Raw genomic sequence first — 23,309 nt, 5'->3', positions numbered from 1 at the left:
AGTTTTAGGACACAGAATCGTTGGTCCGTACTTTATCGCGAATGGTATCAATAGAGGTACATACAAATCTACGTCATACTGTCGTGCTGGTAATTTGACATTTCAAGACCAAATTTGCCAGCAAAACGTGCCAACTAGCCATACTGCTGCCGTAGTTCGTCAATTTTTTCATAAACATATTCCAAACCTATGCGTTCCACCATTTACTGACCTTCCTTATCCTTCACATTCTTCAGATATCATATTTTCAGCCGCATACATTTGAGACATGACTACAACTGCCATTTTTAAAAGGGCACAATAAACCATCGATGAATTAATAAACACCGTTAGAGTCTTTTTCGCGGATCTGGGACAACCCTTATTCCATAACATGACGAGAAACTTGGAACATCGGTATGAAGTCTTGAGCACATTTAGAACATGAAATGAAGTGTCAATAATATTTATTTATCAAAACAATGAAATAATTACGTTCAGTACAGTTTATATCGGGCTAAACTATTTTATCCATCTACTATGAAAAGAAGATAGCCCCATAAGAAATAATATTGTATTACTGTGACATTTAACAATAGTTTCAAGGTATTCCCTCAAAGCTAATGTGGTATGGCATGTAGCATCATCTTTTCACTTGTTACTTAACAGAGTGTTCATTTCTAACTAGCCGTCAGTGTTTCCTAAGTGTAACTAAATGTTTATTGGTAAATTTTGGTATCTTGCAGAACTTTTTATAAAGTATGACTTTTTTTTATAAAACTGAAAATAATAAAGATTCACGTATGTGTTAGACTTAATTGGACACAGCATATTTTTTACTTGAAGGTCCTTTTTGTAATCGCCATTACCTTTAATTGAATCAACAATCACTTTTTTATACTCTCCTAGTAATTGAATGTTCCTAAATGAATGAACTGTTTTTACGATTTTACAAAAGCCTGGTTAATCAAGCCTAATCAAAATGCTCATACTTACCGATCTTCAGATTTGTTTAGTTAGTCTGTTATATTGTGATATCAATTATTAACTTGCATAGCGGTGAAAATTAGAAATAAAAAATCAAAAAGTATTTATTTCATGAAAATCTATAAAATTATTTTTTTCGTCGTAATCGTTAAGTTGGAGCACCCTGTACCAACGGCTGTTTCCCGGATATAAATCGAATTAATGAAAACGATGTCGTGCGCTGCCGCCGCGACGCTCAAAAGCCTCTGGAAACTTCATTCTCTTTGAAGAACGTTTTTGACAAGTGTAAATGCCCCCTTTTGTTACTCAGTAAATTTGCATTTTTATTGAATCTCTAGCCGCGGAGATTTGAATATAAGCCAGGATGTTGACAAAAATAATAGGTCTATATTGGGATTTTGGACGAACCGCAGTAATCACCAACTTATTTCAATTTATAATTCAATATTTACGTATACAATTAAATCCTAATGCCATTGAACAAATATAGCATAAGCGATATTAATGCTTAGTTGATTTCGTTATCCCTAGCAAAAATATGAGTGATGTATTGGTTTTTACATCGAAGGGCTCTGTAATCTCTTGTTTTACTCACCCATTTCGTTATTTTTAGCTGGAGTGGCGACATTGTTGGTTTTATCAATTTTCAGAATATAATTGAAAATTATCATAATTATTACAATTATTTTTTAAGTGGAAGTTATAAATTTTTAAAATTCTATATAAATATATAGTTGTATCATAAACGATGTAAATATATATATTCATTTAATATCTCAAAAAAATTTTATGTACGCATAATGCATCTGTTCGTTTATGTTGTCTGTAAACTATTCCATAATTCTATATTTATAATGCTGTTTATCCACTTCAGCCTCTATTTGTTTTAGTTTATGTATCACCATTCAAATCTTTGCCTTCTTTTTCTGATTCAAATCGCTTTTCCAACCCCTCATTCTTGTTGTATCCATTTTAGTATTTTCCGGGGACATTTCTATTCTTCATTTTCTATACGTGTTCATTACGTCCGTTGTCTCCTTTTGATTTCGTTTCGTTCCTAAGTCTATTAAGTTCTTATTCCCTACCACGTATTTCGACCATTTCGGCTGCCACTATTTTTTATTGTTTGTTTTACATCATCAAGTGTTACCAGAAGAGAGTCACTATTAAGAAAAATATTACGACAAAAGAGCTCTTTCATCACATGAGGTGAACTGTACAGTTGCCCACCAATCAAATAAGAAGAATCAACTTATATACAAATAAGACTTTTAGCTTGGAATTAAACTTTTAGTACAGGAAGATCAGTAGCTGGTTTAGATTGATCAAATTTTATACATTTGATATCAACCAAAGTAGAATTTGCTAATCAGATTTAACCGTTATAATTCATTTGCTCACTTGACATAAAATGTTATTTACAACTTACCTTTACTTGTGATTCCGTCATTCCTAAGGCATACGCTAATTTCGCCCTTTCCGGGCCGGCAAGATATTTGGTTTGTTCAAAAGTTTTTTCTAACGCGAATATTTGTTGACCGGAAAAAGTAGGCCTCGTGTGTTTCTTTTTCGTATCTTTATCACCTCCTATACCTCCCATGTTACCTTGATTCACTATAAAAAGAAAACATAGTGTAAGTAGTTTCCTAATTTAATTAACTAATAAACATGGAAAATATTAACCATAATTATAACGGACATTCTAAGTAAATATTTACGTCCACTAAAAGTTTTTATTGTATAATAAAAGTACACATTGTTTGAGTGAAAAGTAACCTAAAACCATTGTATTCACGACCAAATACCCAAATACGTGTACTTTTTAGCCATTATTATGATAAAAACATTTACGACATTTAGATTCATTTAGATAGAAATCAAGATATATAAATATCAACAATAAATCAATCGAAAATGCATCAACATTATTCCTACTGAGCTGTATCCTTCGAGGTAACTTTACGGGGGCAAGTTATAAATTTTCTTAATTTTTCTTTCTATAACTTTTTTAACTTACGTAACGTAACGTAACTCTTTTCCGACCTCTACCTTCAGAGCATTCGCCAAAAAAATCACTGTATCCTGCACTATTTACCTTCATCCAAGTAGACGTTCCGTATAGGGCCTTTTCGCTGTAAAACAGGGTTAGTACCACTTTCTTGAACGATAACAATATGCATAATTTTTAATTTTTGGGGATTGGTTGTGTTTTCACTCCATAATCTGGCGATTTAATTCGGGTTTATAGAATTGAAATCACGTTGGCAGATGTACAAACGTTTGGTTTTGTTTGCTGGTACCCATCGCGCATACACTTTACCGAATTTCATCTCGATGTAGATAATTTTATAGGCAGAGCTGTGACTAGTGTTTAAATAATATGCGACTGTAGAATAACTCGCCTATCTGCTGGAACTCTCATGAGCCTGCTGAATGTTAGTCGTCAGTGATCGAAGTTAAAGGTCGCCCAGTTCTTCGTTTTTGTGTGATGCTGGTTCTATCACTTTCAAACATTTCTATATCCATATAAAAGCTATTACTTGATAAAGTCCGTATTATTATAATTCTTCAGTGGATTTCATCATCTTTCTAACCACAAAAATTAGCTCACTCCTCGTTGTTCTCTTTGGCGTAATCTGATAGCGGAACTGACATGCTTATGTTGTAGCTAGACGACAATTCAAAACACATTTATAACTAGCGTGCATAGGTATCGGCCCACTGTGAACTTTTGACTTCAACTATATTTTTCTAAATTATTAATCAGATAAAAAAATATGCTGTTTGAAAGACAATTTAATATGTTTTAATGTGAGTATAAATGAAAACGATTGTCTATGTTTAACATAATAAAATAAATGCATTAAGCTTTTTTATTATTAACATAAATAGGGTTATTGACAATTTGAAACTTAACACTTAATTTCCTAATAACGGTTATGACGTCCTCTTACCCTAATAACATCTTTCATACGATTAGGCAAACCAAGCTATTCTTTCTTGTGGGATATTAAACCACTCTTCTTCTACTGCAACAATAAGCTCTGGAATCGAGTTTGGGGTAGGATGTGTAGCTCGAATTGTGATTTTCAGCTCATCTCATAAATGTTCTATAAGATTTATGGCAGGACTGTCTGCTGGCCATTCCATAACACGAAAACCAACTTCTGCAATGTAATCTTGCACGTTTCAGGCGGTGTGCAGCCTTTCACTGTCACGCATAAAGGTAAAATCGTCTCCAATGTAGTCAGCATTAGGTACCAGGTTCCTTGAACACGGTCGCCCCTATGAATGAACACAGAGTTTGTTCGTGCTCCTATAGAAATTGCACCCCAGATCATACAGGAACCACCTTCATAAGCAGTCTGCTCTGCAAAGCAGCAATCTGCAAATCGCTCTGTTGATCTTTGGTACACTTTCCTTCTTTGGTTGCTATCATGGATGCATATTCTGGTCTCATCCGAGAACAGAACAGATCCGCATTGCTCCAAAGTCCGATTCAGAAAATCCTGTGCAAAACGCAGGTATGCTTGCCGATGAGCTGGAGTAAGATTTGGATCAATCGCAGGTGTTTTAGGGGTCACGTTATTTTCCTGCAGTCTTCGTCTTACTGTCCACTGACAGTCCATTCCTCGCACCTCACCGAGTTGCCGTCGCACTTTAAAGACATCTGGCACACTCTTAGAACCGCTGCGCGGGTCATATTAAATTATCTAGCAACAGCTCGCTGAACAAGTCCATTTCCGATTTAAGCAATAACTATAATATACGAATTTTTGTTACAAAGGTAATAATTTTATTATTTGACAAATTTGTTATTTCCGTTACAATCATCATATAAACACTTTTCATTTGTTTACCGGTTGCTAGACATATAAACGATATGTCTTCCTGATTCATAGATTTATACTCATATTAAAGAATATTAAATTGTCTTCCAAACAGCACATTTCTTTTTTTTATCTGATGAATAATTAAAAAAAAAAGTATAGTTAAAGTGAAAAGTTTACAGTGAGCCGATTTCTATGCACGCAAGTATACATTAACCCATGTTAATATTCTCATCTTCTTGGTTGGCTTTAATTTTAAATCTGTTTTTTAATTCTATTATATCAAGAACTCTTAATTCTGTCAGTATATTATCTGCCATGAACTTGTCATTTAGACTTTCAACAGATTATTACATTTCAAAAAAGATAAGGCTTAAAACTAATCCTTGACAGAACGAATATCCATCTAGGCATATTTACTGCGATTTAGAGTTTTATATTTCATTACCTATCAATCATTCGCACGGAAAAATGTTACTTTATACAGAGAAGTACCATCAATTTTACATGAGTTTAAAAGATTCCATCCAGTTTTCAAACATTCCGTAACTTTCTCTTAAAGCCTCACTGCATGAGATCAAGACTTTTATTGTAGTTCAAAGAGTGAATCGTGAAGTTTTATGCCGCTCGCTTCAGTTTGAATCAGTAAAGGTAGTGATCACCATCACCCAAGGTACGTTCCTTCTCACAAATGTATTCCGTGACTGTGTTTCTGGTTAACAATCGATTGTTTCGTAGATAAAAAAGAGATGCTTATGAAGAGATACAAATATCGATTGGGAGAGGTCTTCTTCCACTTATTTAAGAGCTTGCTCTGTATTCTCTAGTTTCTCCGGACTCGATCTAGGAATATCAATATTCATGATTTGGCCCATCTCTTTGGAGGTCTACCTGCTGATCTTCTGGTGGTTAACTTCTCCTTGAATGCCAGCTAATCCTCCTCCATTCTATCGTCATGTGCTTTCCACTCTCGTCTTTTCCCCCGTCCCTATCTGACTACATCTGTTATCTGGTCGCAGGCCTGTTTAATGTCGGAACATCGTTTTCTGTCCTAGAAGGCTAGTGATCTAAGGGTTTTATTCTCTGTTGTTCGGACTAGCTGTTTTGTTCTGCTTGTACTTACTCTCGTTTCATCTGTATGTGGAAATGAGTTTGTTGCACCGTATAACATCACGCAAACCGGAGATTCTAGCGGCCTTGTTGGCGTGTTCCCTCGTAGATGTTTGATGTTGCTTGATCTTATAATTCCTAGATAGTTGAAGTTCATAACTTGTTAAATTATTTTATCGTCTATCAGTAATTTGCAGCGTACTGGGTTTTTACTTATTTTCATGGACTTTGTGTTGGAGATAGATATCTTCATATCGAACTAGTTTGCCATTAGGGTGAATCTGAAAAACATTCGGTGTAGATTGTTTTCGTCTTCTGCTACGAGAACATCATCTGCGTAGCATACAAATTGGAACTCACTGCTTCCCATTGTATAGCTTGTTCCTGCAATTTTGACTTATGAGGTTAGGATAAGGTTGAAAAGCATTGGACTCATACGGTCACCCTGTCTAATACCTGTTATTATTGAGATGTCATCAGTGAGTGTTTTCTTGTGCTGTACTCTTGTACGGTTTAGTGAGTTACGTTAAGATTTGGGAAGGTGCCAAAACTATACGTAATTTCATTGCTCCTGAAAATAATCTTATTTTTTCCATTGCTGAGGATTCGGTGAGATAATTTTTAGGATCTTTTTATCCGATATTCTTGTATTATTCCATGTAATTGTACAATTTTTCATCTTTTTTGAACGTAACCTATGATGCTAGATTATTTTGGAATGACTAGTATACATGTTTTGCTTTTGAATAATTAACTAATTCCATTTAAGAAGCCAAAAGTTTCATCTAACATAAAATGACTGATATGTCTGTTATTGTGAAGTTTAAAAAGAAAACTTTCCGAAAAGCCAATGGCGAAGGGGAAAAGAACTGTCGGATCAGTATTAGCAAAAACACTATCGAGTTATTGGAGAATTTCTGTGGTCAGTATTTCATTCTCAACAGTTTTTACGAGAAATTTAATTCACACCACAAAGTTTTAGGCTCGCCTTAAAACAATATATATCGAAAATACAGTTGGGGTCGAGTTTCTCTTTTCGACAGTCAACGATTTAACTGCAAAACACTTAGAAAGCACAAAATAGGATGCGAAAAAAGGAACTATCAACCAATAACACCAAAAATATTTTATAGCCTATTTGTTTACTTTGGAGCTTATCCAAAAAATATCAATCTCTATGGAAAAGTTTTAGTATCCAGAAAATATGATAAATTAAAACTATTCTTTAAGTTTCCAATTTGTGAAGATTTATAGCACATGATAAGACTATTATAGATTTTGAAATTTATATACTTATTTCATTTATCCACATTATGCAAAAGTAACATTGAATATTTTCGCATTTCAGGTTTCTATATCTATCGATGTATATAATATAATATGTGCATATGGATGATAAGTTTCTCGTCAAAAATTGAAATTTTTCAAGACTATATAACAAGAAGTTTGGAACAAGTTTTCAGGAATTCGAAATACAATGGGAAACAATAAATATTGCAGAAATAAAACGAGTGCACTCCCATGCACGAAAATAGACATAGGAATCTTGTATTTAGAAGATATTATGTTGAAATATGAGTAGTTGATGTTTCTTTTTATAGTCAATTGGAACAACACTGTCTATAATAATTTGAAGAGCTTCTGCTCCGTTTTTGTTAACAAATTTAATGAACATTTTCTTGTTTTTTTTATAAACTTATTTTCGCATCAAATGCAAAGGTCATTAGTAACATGTCAAATTACAGTTTGTGATACAATTGAGTATTTTCTAGATACCTAATTATATTTGCAACGTTACAAATTAGTAGGGAGATTATATTGTTTAAAGAGTTGTTAAGTAGTCTTTCGTTTTCATATTTTCAACAGTTTAACAATGAATGTTTCAAGTTATAGATTTCAATATCGACTGCGATCAGTTCCACTCACCGTGTCACTTGCACTGAATTTTTATTCTGATTATCCCTGTTTCATTGTAATCAACTGTTTATTTGGATATCTTGTTTTCTGGGATGCTGGTGCGCAATGGGATCAAAAAAATTCATACGTTTGCTTTGGATTGGTAGATTTGGTTTAGTTGAATTTTAAACAAGAATACCTAGTGGATTTTTTGGAAAAACTTATTGGATGCTATGGATGGAGCTCATAAAGTCAGTAATTATAGCTACTTTATTATATCGATTTCTTCTAGCGATGATTAGTACCTACCTGTAATATCAACCAGAAACTTTCAAATATTCAATAAATTATACGTTTCAACTTGTTCATGGTGACTATTATACATTATCAAGTTTATTTGAACAATTAACTCTTTTAAAAGTTAATGAATGTGTTATGTAGATTGAAATTATAACCACAAATCATTATTTGTATTTTTCAAATCTGTTTTTTTTAATGAGAAGCCATAGAGAGATTTTACAAAACAAACAAATGTTATTTATTCTTAAAATTGCGTACTTATCTCTCTTTTAACGCTGTTTTTTACTTCTTAGAGTTTTTTATATGTATGTTTATATATATATATATATATATATATATATATATATATATATATATATATATATATATATATCTATATATATTAAACTGATTTTCCAAGAAAACAGACCTACAATCAAAACAAATTATCACGAAGAAAATATAAACATAGCTATGAGCTGCGATAAAAAATACTTAGAATTAATTTTTGCAGCAGCATATTTACAAATTTATTTCAACTTGTAAGTATCATATAATCATGAATTAAAACAAGCTGACTCGTTATGCTGCTGTAGTCACTTTAGTGAAATTGTTTCTAGTGTGTATCGTGAAACATGGATCTTAAGCAATGCATTAACATTAAGTTTTGTTAAGTTCATAAAAATATGCAATAAGTAGATAAGGCGGTTTACTATTTTTTATGTAAATGAAGAGCTTTTCGTACGAAATTAATTTGTTACGTGAAAGTATATCGCTATGACCTAGAGACCAAATTTCAAATATTCAATGAAAAACTAGTAATTCACTTTACCCTAGACCCGAGATAGTAAGACCAAAGTTCCGAGGGAGCCCACTGTAAAAACTATAAACTACTATTTACATAAAGAGCTATTGAATCGTTTGCAAGACAATGTGCGAAGGAAGAGACATAGAAATACGACAGTTGCTTTCTTTTTCGTCAAGACAACCACGCGAGAATAGAATTCGCTTGTGTTTCGCGAGTTTTTGGCTTTTGAAAGTCTTCATGTTCTTCCACATCAGCTGTGACAGGTCAGATGTAAGTCTTCCAGAAATACTTCTAGCAATGGATTGAACGTGAGGCTTACTACATTGTTGCAATAAGCAGTACTCCAAACATTTTATGTTTCATTTTTACTTCTAATCGTACTTCTATTTGATCTAAAAGATATGAAATTTGAGATTTATTATGAAAAATATGAAATGTTCAAGATTAGAAACTCCATCAAAATGTGGTAAATTGAATGCATTTCGAGGCGCTTGTTTTTTTTTAATTGCAAACAAAACGTAACACGTCTTTTAAAAATTGTGTCTAGTAGCCTTTACATCGTTAGCTTTTTATTATTATATTTTATGAACCTTCAATTGATGATGGTTTAGCTGTTATAATATCGTAATTTTGTTGTAACGCATGAATAGAGAGATTTATACTACCGTACAAAATCTAAAGGTTTTTGATGGCTTTATTGTATCAGCCAATAAAAATAATGATGCAAAGGGATATAAAGTCCACGCATTCTCGTGTTGCGATGTAAAATAAATTGTGAGCCATTACCGTACAGATTGTTTTATTACTATGCGGATTAAAAAAATGTTCTTGCTGTCATCGGACTATTTAATTCTTTAAACTACTACACTGGAAAAAATTAATTACAAACTTTTTATGGTAGGAAAAAATATGCAGATAACGTACGACCAAATCGTTTTGGCACTAACTATTCAGCCATATATTTTTGTTAAAAATATCTTTAATGAAACGACTTGATAACTAACAAAGTTAATAACTTAAATGGAGGGGTCAGTGTTGCCTAACTAGGCGTAATTTTCTGTAAAAATTTCTCATTAGGTCTTGGACGAATTGAACATTTATTTCGCGTATTTTTCCAAAAATTCTTCATCGTAATTGCTTCTCATTTTCGGCTTGCTATCCTCTATCAGTCTATAATACACTAAGTGCCTAAAAATCTGCAATTGGTCGAGCCTGCGGTAAATTTGGGTGGTTATCTTGTTTTATTACAAAAGATCTGTAGCCAATTTGGAGTTACCTTGCATAATGGCAGTCCGACCAAACATTATATCGTGTCAAGCGTGATGTTTACGTACACAATCTAGATTAGTGTGACATTTGTTAATATGCCTTTAAAAATCTACAGCTTCCCCCCTTATTCGACTCATATAAGGTTTGAATATTGTCTGTATAAAAACCATTTCCAAATTGGCACGTGTGAATTATATTTTCAATCGTCCATAACAATATGACTCTCTCATTCGCAAAATAAATCCGCATTAGTTGACGACATCATTTTGGTATCCGTGCTAATCAGTTGGTCTTAGTATATTTAGTATATTATTATTGACCATTTTTTGCTAATTCCTACGATTCGCTACTCTTTGTATGATATTCACGCGATAATTTTCTTATGGACTCTCATTCTTAGATTAAAATTCTTGGTTTTCTTCACATTCGGTTGCAGCACTTTAAATGATTCTTCGTGAAATATGTTGGTTTTTTAAAATGAGAAGAATATAAAGCTTAGAAATTTGTCCAACCAAATTTTTTTCTTTTTTCATTTTAAACTTATAAGGCATTTCAATGCAATTGACATAAGAAGTGATTTATCTAAATAATATCAATAAACTATTCTTTGTTTACAGAGCTATTTTGATATTGTATCAATTCAACCTATTTTTAAACTCCAAAATTTTATGCAAAGACTATTGGTACATTCGTTAAAGCCCAAACAATGACAGGTTATCTGGTTATCAGTTCTCGCATTTTTTTAGCGCATTTTTTACAGAAAAAAAAGCACTGTTACTAGCGTTTCGTCCGTCATTCTGCCTATAGCAGCGATATCTCCGCCTGTTGTGCAATAACTTTTTTTAGTTGTTATTTCTCAAAAGTAATAAAAAGCTATCAATTGAATTTTTATAGTTCCATTAATAGTAATGTTGTAGGTGATCTATTAATCAATATAATGGTGCAAGTTGTCAATGTCAAATAATATTTTTTAAGAGTGCAACAGGTCGAAATGTCAAATTTGTTTTTAAAAAAAGGTCTAAGATATTAGAAACTGGAATAATCTACCTATATAATATAATTCGTTAATTTAACCATCGTTGAGAACCGGTGCATTGTCTTGATGAAACAGTGGTTTTTTCTTCGTAATATAAGGCCGTTGTTCCATGGTTTTCCCATTCAAACGATCCAACAACTCCATGTAGTATTCGCTATTGATTGTCTGATTGACGTGGTTCACCGGCTGCAGTCCACTCAGATGATGATCGTTTTGATTCCGGAGTGGAGTGATGGATTCATGTTTCATCCATTGTTACAAATCGACGCAAAAAATATTATTTATTACGTGTAAACATGGCCAAACACTGCTCTGAATCATCAACAATTTATGGACTTTTCTGATGTTTTCTGAAGTAACTCAATTGGACGACCATCACCATCACCATCACCATCATCGGTGTCTGTACGATCCCGTTTAAATTCAGCAAACCAATAAAAAATGGCTCTTTGTCCATGGATGGAGCAGAGTCCACTTTTGAGCTTGTACAGTATTTTTTTATTAAGAAACAATGATAAATTAAGGCACGAAATTTTTTTTAATCCATTGCTTTGAAACTAATAAAATTAGCTTCTCTTAAATGTCTGACTAATCGAAATATCATGAAATTTTACACATAGTCTTTTGATGAAGTTAGTACTACATAAACGTCATATGGACTTGACTATGGCAGCTCCATCTGTATGTGATTCATTCGACTTATTGAGTGATGTAATAGTTCTGATAATAATGTAATTCAGTTTAAATTATGTGTGTGGAATGTGCCGAAACACTTTCAAAATTTTCCTGAACATAGCAAATTAGCAATTACTTATTGTATGAAATTTGCATTATTTCTAAAAAAAAATATTAGATCATATTAAAATCGCACAAATTAATAATCAACCCACCGCAATTTTAACGTGGTAGAAAAATCACCGAAACAACATGTCTCGGTGGCTAGTAAGGCCTTGTAACATGTGCTGAGCAAGCGAGATGAAGAGATTTCTGTCAGAAAATGATTTTTCTCCTGTTTCCCGAACGCTATTTCGTATTCAGCAGGCGTTCTTGCCTTCTTTGTGTTTTCTATTGGTTAACTATTGAACTCGTTTTACAAGCACCCAACAATAGCTTTATATGGAAACAAATATCAAATTTTATATCGTTCCACACTTCTGGGTAAACATATTTTATTAAAGATTTAGATGCTATTAATTTTCTTTTATTTCAAGATGTATAACATGAAACTTTTGGCTTTAAAATGATGTCATCTTATACTATGATTGATGTAAAACAGAGATAATCCGTTATTAACATCAATTTTCGGTTGGTTGAATTAAATCAAAATAAATTAGAATGTCTAATGAATACTCACTTAAATTGAATCATTTAACGTTTTCTAGATATAAATTCATGAGTAATCTATAATACTAAGCTCTAAAAAATCTTCATGTTGTACGAGGTTTATAACTAAAATATCGAGTCATAACTTTCAAGTGGGGCATAGGCGTCACAAATATTCCGAGTCACACGATCACTGAAAATATTACATGGAAGTATCAAGAAGCTTGGTAAAATTAGTTTTATCATGAAATCGATTTAGTATTCATAATTAAAACAATAATTACAGTTTATTAAATATTTACCGATCACAGTTATTTACTTCGCTCTATAAAGCGCAAAAGTTGAAGTGGCACATCGTGGTCGAAATTTTGTTTTTTTTTTCTATTGTGAGGAGATAGTAAGACCAAAGTTTATTCCAAGGGAAGCAACTGTAAACTACGAATTCCACAAAAAGGTATCGGAGGGTTTGTAGGACAATGTGCAAAGAAAGAAACATAGAGCATAGGCAAACGGCTTTCTTTTTAATTAAGACAACCACGGTACAATTCGCAAGTCTTCCTGTTCCTCCAAATTTGACTTACTACCAAAATTCAGAACTATGCGACCAGCTCTTTTCAAAAACGAAATAAATGAAAAGAAACATTTTGATTCCATTTCTGATGTTGCTGAAGGCCATAACAGATCAGAGGAAAGCCTTTCAGAATCAATTCCAACCGTCGATTGAATGTGGGGATTAGTAAAATTCTGGCCATGAACAGATTTGGGCCAAAAGTATTAAGTCACAATCTTGAAGTGGACCTTAGAAATCCCACGATCACTTAAAATCACTTAAAGTATCGAGAAGGTTAGTAAAATCAGTTTTATCGTGAAATCTATTGAAGTTTATTATAATTTATAATGAAAACAATAATTATAGTTTATTAAATATTTAATTATCACTGTGTTGCACTCCTGATCGTTAAGCAATTCATTGAACAGATCATTTTTCTAATGTCAGTAACTTAATGTTTGGAGCAAAACGAATCAAATTAAAAGGACCCTTACGGAGAGAAAGCTGAAAGTTTCCTCGTTGATACAACGCGTCATCTGTATATTAAAAGAACACGATATTGTTATGATTATGTTACGAGATAGCATCAGTTGCCCTTGTAGTATTCACCCTAACGGTTGTATACAGACGCTTTTGCCACAGTAAAAATTGAAATTAATATGAACGATTCAAAGCAACTATTTATTATCGATATTATTCTATGGAGATTATATCAAAACTTGATTTAAAATTATTCCATTGGTATCAGTATTACATAAAATATTATAAAATATTATGTGACTCTCTTTCTATTCATATATTACATATTAATATTCTTGTAATTTGGCTTATTGTACTATTTTTATAAGCGGTATCTCATTACGATTTGCAATGACCACCATATTTAGATTGTAACATTGTACAATGGTCATATATGTAGAAAATAATCCTGAAAACGATTCAAAAATCAGATGAAAACAATTATTATAAACTTTAAATGTACAAGACACAACTGGAAACAGAGGCAGCTTTTTGTAGCAACGGACCGAGAACGGAGGAAACTCCTTAGCTCCGTACCAACAATTTTTCAAGTAGAGAAATATGCAATTCCGACCTCTGCCGGACATATAATTCACCGAAAGTACATACCAAAATCATATTTAGAAGGGATTTGAAGGTACTGGAAGAAAATGTCATTTAACTCGAAAGAAATTAGCCAAAGCATATTATCAGGTTAATTACTGGCCTCTAGATGTGTCAAAGCATCTTAAGACGTTGACCATCACGCAAAATGCAGAGGTGGGAAGAAACTTCACTCCACGTATTGTTCAACTGTGCTCTTTTCCAGGGGCTCGAGAAAATATCCTGGAGAGGATATCGACCTTTCTCCATAATCTGTGCTCCAGCCCAGACGAATGAAACCAAATTAATCATAAAATTAATGAAATCATACTTAGATCAGCTCATCTGTATAATGAAAAAGTAGGCACAGGTTGAGGACATAAAAGAAATCAATAAGAAAAAATTTTGGCGACATTTCAATGTGGGTTCCAGCCCATAAATCAACTGGATAAAGCCGATTTTCCACGAATTAACAATTTCTTGATAACAACTTTATTATAATGGACTAGTTTAGGAAATATTTTTTTCTGACATAATCACAATATAGCAATTTTGAAATAAATGGAAATACAAGCATTGAAAATAATGAACAGAATTCATGAAATTCTGATGATTTTTCTCTAATTACAATGTTTGCTTTTCTGTTTCTATTGACTAAAATTAACAGGAAACCACGTTTGGTAAAACTATATGTATTCATAAATACACCTGAAAGTATCTTTTATTTGATGATAATGTTTATTATTCATGACACAAATTATATTAATTATAACTAGTGGCAATACTCCTCAGTCTTACTGTGTAATTAAATCGACCCGAAATGAAAAATGGCACTGTTATCAGTTCCATTCGTGAAAGACCTACAATAGGAGAATCTATTCAGACTATAACTTTCAATCTTTTGTAGTAAATTTTATTAGAAGAACCTTTTCAATAGTTGAGGGAACAGACGGAAAATAATAAACCTTCCATGAAAATGGTTCTTCAGTTATAGTCCTGAAAATAAAGTTAATATATCTTTTAGTAAAAGAATACCTTCTAAAGATTGTTGAATTTACAACGTGGAATCACTGTTGTGTTCAACGGGTAATATTTATAATTATAAAGTATTATGCAGATATAAAATACATCAAAATTAGTACTCAAAATTTTGTCTCTTGTTTGTGAAAATAAAACAATATCCTATGTAGCTCGCATTAAACCTGATTTAAAATTTGGGGTGAAATATTTTAGTAGTTATCCTTTCTTTGGAATCTGCAGTGCTTGTTTGGGATAATACATATACTTTGTACATGAGACAAAAATCAACGATGTAAAATCTGGCGAACTCGCTGGCCTCTCAGTATTCTTTCAATTCATTTATAGGGAAAAACTTCTTCTAAGAGCATAATGAGAAGTTGCCCTATCCTACTGGATCCAAACATTTTTATTTGGAGGATTCGAATCTATTGCAATGGGAATAGCTTTATTTCTAATAATATTTAGGTATTATACAGCTGTCGAATTTCTATCTATACATGAAGGACCAAACAAATTTTACCTAGAATCATTTAAATTCTGTTCTGGGGGTATTTAGCATAAGAATCAACAATATCTCTATTTTTTTCGTTCTTTTCACTGGAGTGTGGAGTTCTTTTAAATGGTTTAAAGCCACATCAACTTGACTCCTGGCTAATTGAAATTAAAATTGGAAAGTCTCGATAACAAACCGCATTATTGGCTCATTTATGACAAAACCATTTGAAAATATCTCCATTTCTAATTCACATTTGCCTTTATATTATATTCTTAGTTGAATATTCAAAAATGAATTACTTTGAAAATAAATAGTGTAGGTATATCAATCTGCACAGTCAAATTCATATTCTCAAAAAGCACTTTTTTCGATTTAAAAGTAACAAAACAAAAGGTGACCTTTTAATTCAGTGAAAAAAATAAATAATATAATAAATTTTCTATAGTGTGAGTAACATATGATGAGAATATTGAAAAACCCGATGGAAATTATATTTATAACATGAAGTTTTATATTTTCAATATTGATAACGGCTTAAATGGTGGTTTGGATGAATCAGATACTCTTCAGTTCGAAAAACGATAAATTTTCAAATAAGTATTGTTATTATTTACAGTATAATCCGACACCCTATCAGCAGTTTATGTATTAAACCCCCGTTTAAAATTCGCTATCTATCTAGCTTGCATATCTTTTAATTGAAACCATAAAATTATTCTCCCTCTGTGTTTTATGCTCTTTCCTAATTTCAGTTTCACATTTTCAATCTACTATCAATAAATCACACCATAAAAATAATAAAAGTAATGTTTATAATCCTCGTAATTTCTGGTTATTAAATTGGTAAGTTAATAACAATTTTGATTAAAAGCTCATGAATTATGTATTAAATTAGACGAATTAAACCAAATTAATCATAGAATTAATTCAATAGTACTTAGATGAGCTCATTTACATATTAGAAAAGTAGGTCGACATAAAAAAATCAGTAAGAGAAAAATTTAGGCAACATTTTTAAGGTGGCAATTGACTTTTTTCGTCAAATATTTTTCCTATTTCGTCAACTAAATATTGTACGTATTAAATTATTTTGTGAAGCCACTTTTTAGAATAAATTAATTGGTCGATTTCCTACCTCATTTAGATTCTATTCGAGTAGCAGTTTTTAATTATTTTCTCTCCTCCGCCAACTTCTAGATGCATCAATAATTAAATCATTGGAATAAATTTGCAGAGATATTTTTTAATACTCCCTGCTAAGTTTTTTTGTTATACTTTTCACATTGCTTTTCATGTTTTCTCTATTATCTTTTAAAAAAATGGAAAACAGAACGAATAGAATGAAATCAATTTCTCTCTAGCCATATTTTTCATCTACTCCTTCCATCTGTATTTCGTTTTTTTCTTATTGACGCAGCTCTGCAGTCGCTAGGCCACGACTGATTCCACAAAAATCATTGCTACATCATCACTAAAACATATAAGGATCATTGTTAGTCCACGGTTACAGAATTCAACCGCTAGACGACCTACTAGAGTACCAGCTTCCTCCAAATTAGTCCTCTAATCTTATTAATTATAATATAATAATTATAATCTTATTATTTTTTCAATAAACGATTATAAGATCTTCAACCCTTTTCCACCTTCTTAATATTTTAATTTTCTTTTAAGGTATTAAATGTAAATCTCTACTTAATTCTATAGAAAAAGATACCTGAATATCAATCAATTGAAATCGTTGAGAACAATTTACGTCATACTTTATTTTTAAAATTTATTATATTTTTGAATTAATGGCAAGTTATTCTAGTGGCCAACTACGATATAATATATTTGAGAAAATCAGTCAAATAAACGATTATAATACGTACAAAGGATGTACAAAATATCGTCATAATATTCGAAAATACTCAACAAAAACCTAATAACAAAGGGAATCGTGCAAGATTGAAAAGGGTGGAAAACAACAAAATTATTCTCCAAATCCCCCATAAGAGTGTATGCTTCTTCACCCAATGATATTACGCACTGTTTTGGTTGAAAAGTAATTAAGCCGTTGATTACAAATGCGAACGGGCGTGATGAAAGAAAAATAATTACCGACAGGAAAAATATTATTTTCCTCAATAATTTCTTAAATCAATATTTCCTGTCTTCATATAAACAAATAGGTTTTCGTCAGAGTGAGCATATAATGTTAATTAATTCATTACACCATAAAAAAATAAGTTAATAGACATTTCCATCTTCAAAAAGAGGAGTATGAATCCTTACCTCTAATATGTTTTAAGCTTAAGCTAGTTATTTTTCAGACACGTCGTATATTTACATTCTTTGCTATATCGGAAAACTTGATTTATTTACTATAACTAATTCTTGAAAGCATGTCCTATTCCACATTCACCTATTATCAATTGTAATTCCTTTCCGTTTCTAAAGAATCTTTACCGCCATCCTACATCCCCCAAAAACCACAACTCTAACGGAAACTACCTGTTCAAGGTATAATACCTACAAAGGTTCTTTATTATAAAAAGACAGATAATAGCATATATTGCCATTACTTCTAATACTAACTTCCTCTCCCAATACCCAAATCAAGAAATAAGTCACGTCCATTTTAGAATTCATAAAAATTGGATAAAGATAAGATCGCTTGCTGAATACAAGCATTTATTTTATTTTACATGTATCTACATTCAAATGGCTTGTTAAATTCACCGTAGATGGTCCCTAGTATGGTACGTTTTTTTTAATAGTATGTATTACATAATATCAAGAATCACATTTTGGTTATAAACTGAATTCTAAATTTTTACCAGATATAATTTTAGACGCTGTATCTCTAGAGAGACAGGGAGAGAAATGCTTAATTGTCAAGAAATTGTTTACAATTTGTTTTCAAAAGCTTGTAAAAAAGTAAGAAACACACAAATAACTAAATAAAGACACATCAAGTTAAATCTAAATATAAAGTATACACAAGAAAATTACAATGAATAACGAAATTACCTTTCAAAATATACATGTGAAATACAGATAATAAACCTAACTATACGGCAACCATAAAATATGTAATAATTTGTATTAAAAATCAATAGATTAAACCAATGTGTACTATGCTCCAAATTAAATATTATTATTAGAATTTAAGTCGTAGAAAGCAGTTTGCAGTAAATATGCTCTCAAATTCTTGCGAAGTGCGGAAAAGATCTTATTGATTAGATATCAATTGGCAAATGATTGTGCACTTTTTGCATTGTACGTATTGAGCTCCGATTTTTAAGTGGATGACTGTACAGTGATCTTTGTAAAATTGAGGAACCGTTTTTAGCTATTAGGCATTATTATTAATGGTTTAGCTTCTCAATTGGTACACTTATTTCAATCACCCATGGTTGAATTGAAGAACATAAGCTTTTATTAGGAATATTCCAAAAGTGGAAACAGTATTTTAGCTATCAAGTTTTGATGGGAAGAATTGAATTATATTTCAAAGATTTAATCCTTATATCTGGGATAGCATCCAATCTGGATCTGAAATGGTTTATTGTATGGTGTGAACCATTTCTCAACCATATTTTTTTATGCAAAGTGAAGAACGGTTCTGTCTACTTCATCGTGTTTTCTCCTAAATCCAATCTAAGCTCATTCATAGGTATAGGTACAAATATGTATAATGATACCGAACTTTGTAGATCTATCCCTGCTTCATAATCCAGTTTGGTTAGCATTATATGTTGATTTTTAATGAAAGATGAACTGTCACAATCAACATTTACAATAAGTATCTCGATTTCTCTTTTAATCAGTTTTCAGACTTCACATTATTTTCAGCCTACAAAAACAAGTTTATGACATCACTCATTTTGAAAGAATTATATTTTCTTGAAAATTCTCCCTTTATCTGTGCCCATAGCATAGTTCGTAGTGATATGGTGGTGATCTAGCTACCGCCATTCTACAATTTTTTGTAATTTTATATATATATATATTTTTATTTGAACACAATGAATACTTTTATCACAGAACTGGAATGGCATTTAATCTTTATATTCTTTGAATTTAGCCAATTCTGTAAATCTTTTTCAACCACTTGGTTGTGGGTAATTCCTACAGGTCTGAAGTGATAATTTCCATTATCCATTACTATTATAGAGTTCGAAAGAAGAAGATCCATCATTTGTTCGAGATATACTTCAAAGACATCAGCTTTCATGTCCAGTGTGCGTCCCTTTTCTGATGTGGATTTAAACCACTAGATAAATTATTCAAAAAAGCCTATCTCCGACTTGTAACAGTTCCATCTTGTCAAAATTTATTTTCCATAATCACACTAGAATTTACAATAGACTGCACAGTTCATCTTGGAAATTGCAACTAAACTAAACTGTTAAGAATATACAACATGGACCTCTTTTATTAATGGAAAAACCTCCTAACTTATTTTCGGTGAAGTTGAGAAGAGATTCTTAGAATTAAAATAGGACAAAATTTCTAACCTTTATTGACAAATAGGTACTTATTGAAAAAAATCTTTTGATACGGCTATGTAATATTTAATACACATGGCTTCGGACATGTTCAAACGTTTTTCTATTGTTCTATATATCTTTGTAAGAGATTGTAAGAGACCAAAAACTTGTATCTCAGGCACGTCTATACAAATTTTAGGAAATAACTAACAGCGAAACCCGGCGTTCCTCGGGTAAAAATACATCGCATGTACAATAGTATAAAAAATATATAAGGATACATTTTTTAACATAAATACTGTAGATTTCTATTTTCAATATTGAGAGATTTATTCGGCGATTAAACATGCGGTGTATATAGAGTATATCTAATAGAATAAAATAATTAATCATCCATATCAATCTATAATAAATTGCACTGATTTAAAATTTTCTAGATCATTCAAGAAGTTTTTAGAACTGTCTCTACCATTCTAAATCGATCATAATAAACTTCACTTCTTTTGGAACTTTCTAGATAATTTTAAGAATTTCTAGATCATTCTAGAGGTTTCTAGAACTTTCTCGAATATTTCTAAACGATCATAATAAATTACACTCATTTTAGAACTTTCCAGATAATTTCAGAAATTTTTAGAACATTCTAAATAGATTATAATAGTTGAACACATTTTATCACTCCAGAAACTTTGAGATCTTTTCAGAAGTCCTCATGCGTTAGAAATGGATAGAAATATATGTTTTCATATTTTCGCAACCCACAACCACCCACTTCAACCCATTGCGACCAAACTCTTTTACTATGACTTGGAGACCACTGCTACAGGAAGTTGATTGGGATTGGTGGCGATAGAGAAAACCGTGTCTTTACGTTCTATATTATAGATATAGATTAAGTTATTCTGTAACAATATTTCAATGTTGCATTAGAAATTAGGTTTTATTATTATCTCCTGCATAAAAATTGACTATAATTTTTGTACAGAACGTTCAGGTTCCGCGAAATCCACGCTGATAATCGCTGGGTTAAAGGAACAAGACACAATGTGTGGGAATATGAGTGCATAGGTGAAAAACAGAAAACAATAAACGAAACAGGTTGGACAAAAAATATTGGAAACTCAAGAAAACGACGGAGCAATTACTAATAAGATATTTTACATTGAAGCAAAACAAGCAGCAATGTCTTGCATAAATGGAAATAATTATAAAAAGAAATAATCATTGCTATAATTTCTTACAATGTGCACTCTAAACTTTTTAAATATGCAAAAGAAACCATTAAATTATGTATTGGCCTCTTCAGGTAAGTTTCAGTTTCACTATCATTACCTAATTAAATTATTTTATTTTTGAAAACAAACAAAAATAAAAATTGAAAGCTTCATTCACACAATCCCTGTTAGCGTAGTCTTCAATTTTTCTACTTTTCTAAGAAACATCACATGTATACACATGTATTTAATAAAAAAGTGGTAAAAATGCAAATATATAAAACTTCAAGTTCGGTTAGATTGTTATCATCTCAATTCATCTTCAGTATCGCATGTTGTGCGTATCTTGTTCTACAAGCATCACCATTGTAGCAGTGTTTCTGCGGTTTCCGGAGGCGGTAACCTAGCAACGGGAAGGAAGGAAGGGTAGGAGCTGCCTTTCGCGTTCGAAAGCAAGCTGTTTTAAGCAAGACACCCTGTTAGAATAATTATATCTCTAGATAACAGGATCATGAGATTATCCACTTTAGTATCGCCCCATTTCATTTGTCTAAATGCTAACACACTCTTACAGGCAGCAATTATATCTGTTAGCTTTTATCCTTCTATTTATATCAGCCCTTTTCGGTTCTCTTTTTCGGATTCCAGATAATATCGTTCTCTAAATTTTGTTTTTATTATCTCTTACGTGTGAAGCGATCAACAATTTTCATATCTTTCATAACTAACGTTAACAAGTCTAAAAGTGGGTAATTACGATTATCAAATCTCAAACTAATTCAAATTGAATTGTCTGAAAATTATTATCAATATGCTCAAGGTTCCTTGTTTCAATGGTTCAGTAAAATTGTACAATATTGAATAAAATTATTGAATTAAAGCGCTAGTATAAATCCCTAACACATAAACCTCATTTTTATGTATATATAATACTTTACTGGTTTATTTTGGTTCATATAGCTGCATTATGGTCACTGGGATATCATATTAGATTCAAAAGAGTCTGAGACCCTTTCAATTGTATTTTAGACAAGAATTTTTACACATTTTTCATTCAATACATCAGTTAATATAAATTCTCCTTGAAGTGTTCGGTACCATTTTCGTAGGATCTAAGCCAAGATACTCTTATCCTTCCATTAGATCTTTTTCTTACACTTCTCCACTGAATTATGAGATGTAGAATCTCATATTCTGGACCTATCATGATGTGGCTAAGATATCAAAGTTAAATTCTTTTCACTTCAAGGTCCATCATTAGTCTATACCATAGAAAAAGACTGGAAATATATAGCATTAGAGCTCCACCTCAGCTCCAAGCTCAGGTCGCAGCTACAGAAAAGCTTCTGGATATTTATAAACGATGCACTGTAATTCTAAGATTCGGCGAAGGTGCGCGGCACCATTAACATACTTCTTATAAACCGCGGAATCCGTTTGATGTTTGTTTTTATATAGCAAGCAGTTTCTTTACATTGTCTCTTTTGAATATAGGAAGATCTATTTTTTCATTTGTTTTGTTACTTTATTTTCTAGAAGTTTCGAGAATTCTTTTGGATATATATATATATATATATATATATATATATATATATTATTCCATGAACAACTACATATTTTTGCGCCTTGCACATTCGACACATAATATATATCATATACTAAGGATTAACTGAATATTCACATATTCATTGGACTTATTGTTCTCATTACACATCATAATTTTTAGCACTATAAAATGTGCTTTTGTAAAAATTTTAAGTTATAATATTCTCCGCCCCTGAGACCAGTCGATACTTTTATATCTGTAAGATTCCACAGTGAACAAACCAGATGTCTATATAATAATCTATATATGCTGACAATGCAGGATGGAACATGAGATGGGTCTCGCGGGATACATAAGCTCTGGACAAATTCAATAATACAACATCTT

General features: G+C 31.7%; 1 protein-coding gene across 1 annotated transcript in view; it reads right to left on the bottom strand.

The window, feature by feature from the left end:
- Positions 1-23,309, bottom strand: part of LOC130451171 (homeobox protein Nkx-6.2) — a 68,517-nt gene that overhangs the window by 24,850 nt on the left and 20,358 nt on the right. Inside the window, exon 2 of the mRNA XM_056790003.1 lies at positions 2,396-2,580. Coding sequence (XP_056645981.1) covers positions 2,396-2,580 — 185 coding nt within the window. The remainder of the gene's footprint in view (positions 1-2,395; positions 2,581-23,309) is intronic.

The sequence above is a fragment of the Diorhabda sublineata genome, chromosome X, assembly GCF_026230105.1.
Source record: "Diorhabda sublineata isolate icDioSubl1.1 chromosome X, icDioSubl1.1, whole genome shotgun sequence".
Classification (NCBI taxonomy): Eukaryota; Metazoa; Arthropoda; class Insecta; order Coleoptera; family Chrysomelidae; genus Diorhabda; species Diorhabda sublineata.
Note: the sequence above shows the minus strand (reverse complement) of the source record. Positions and strands in the feature narration are given on the sequence as shown.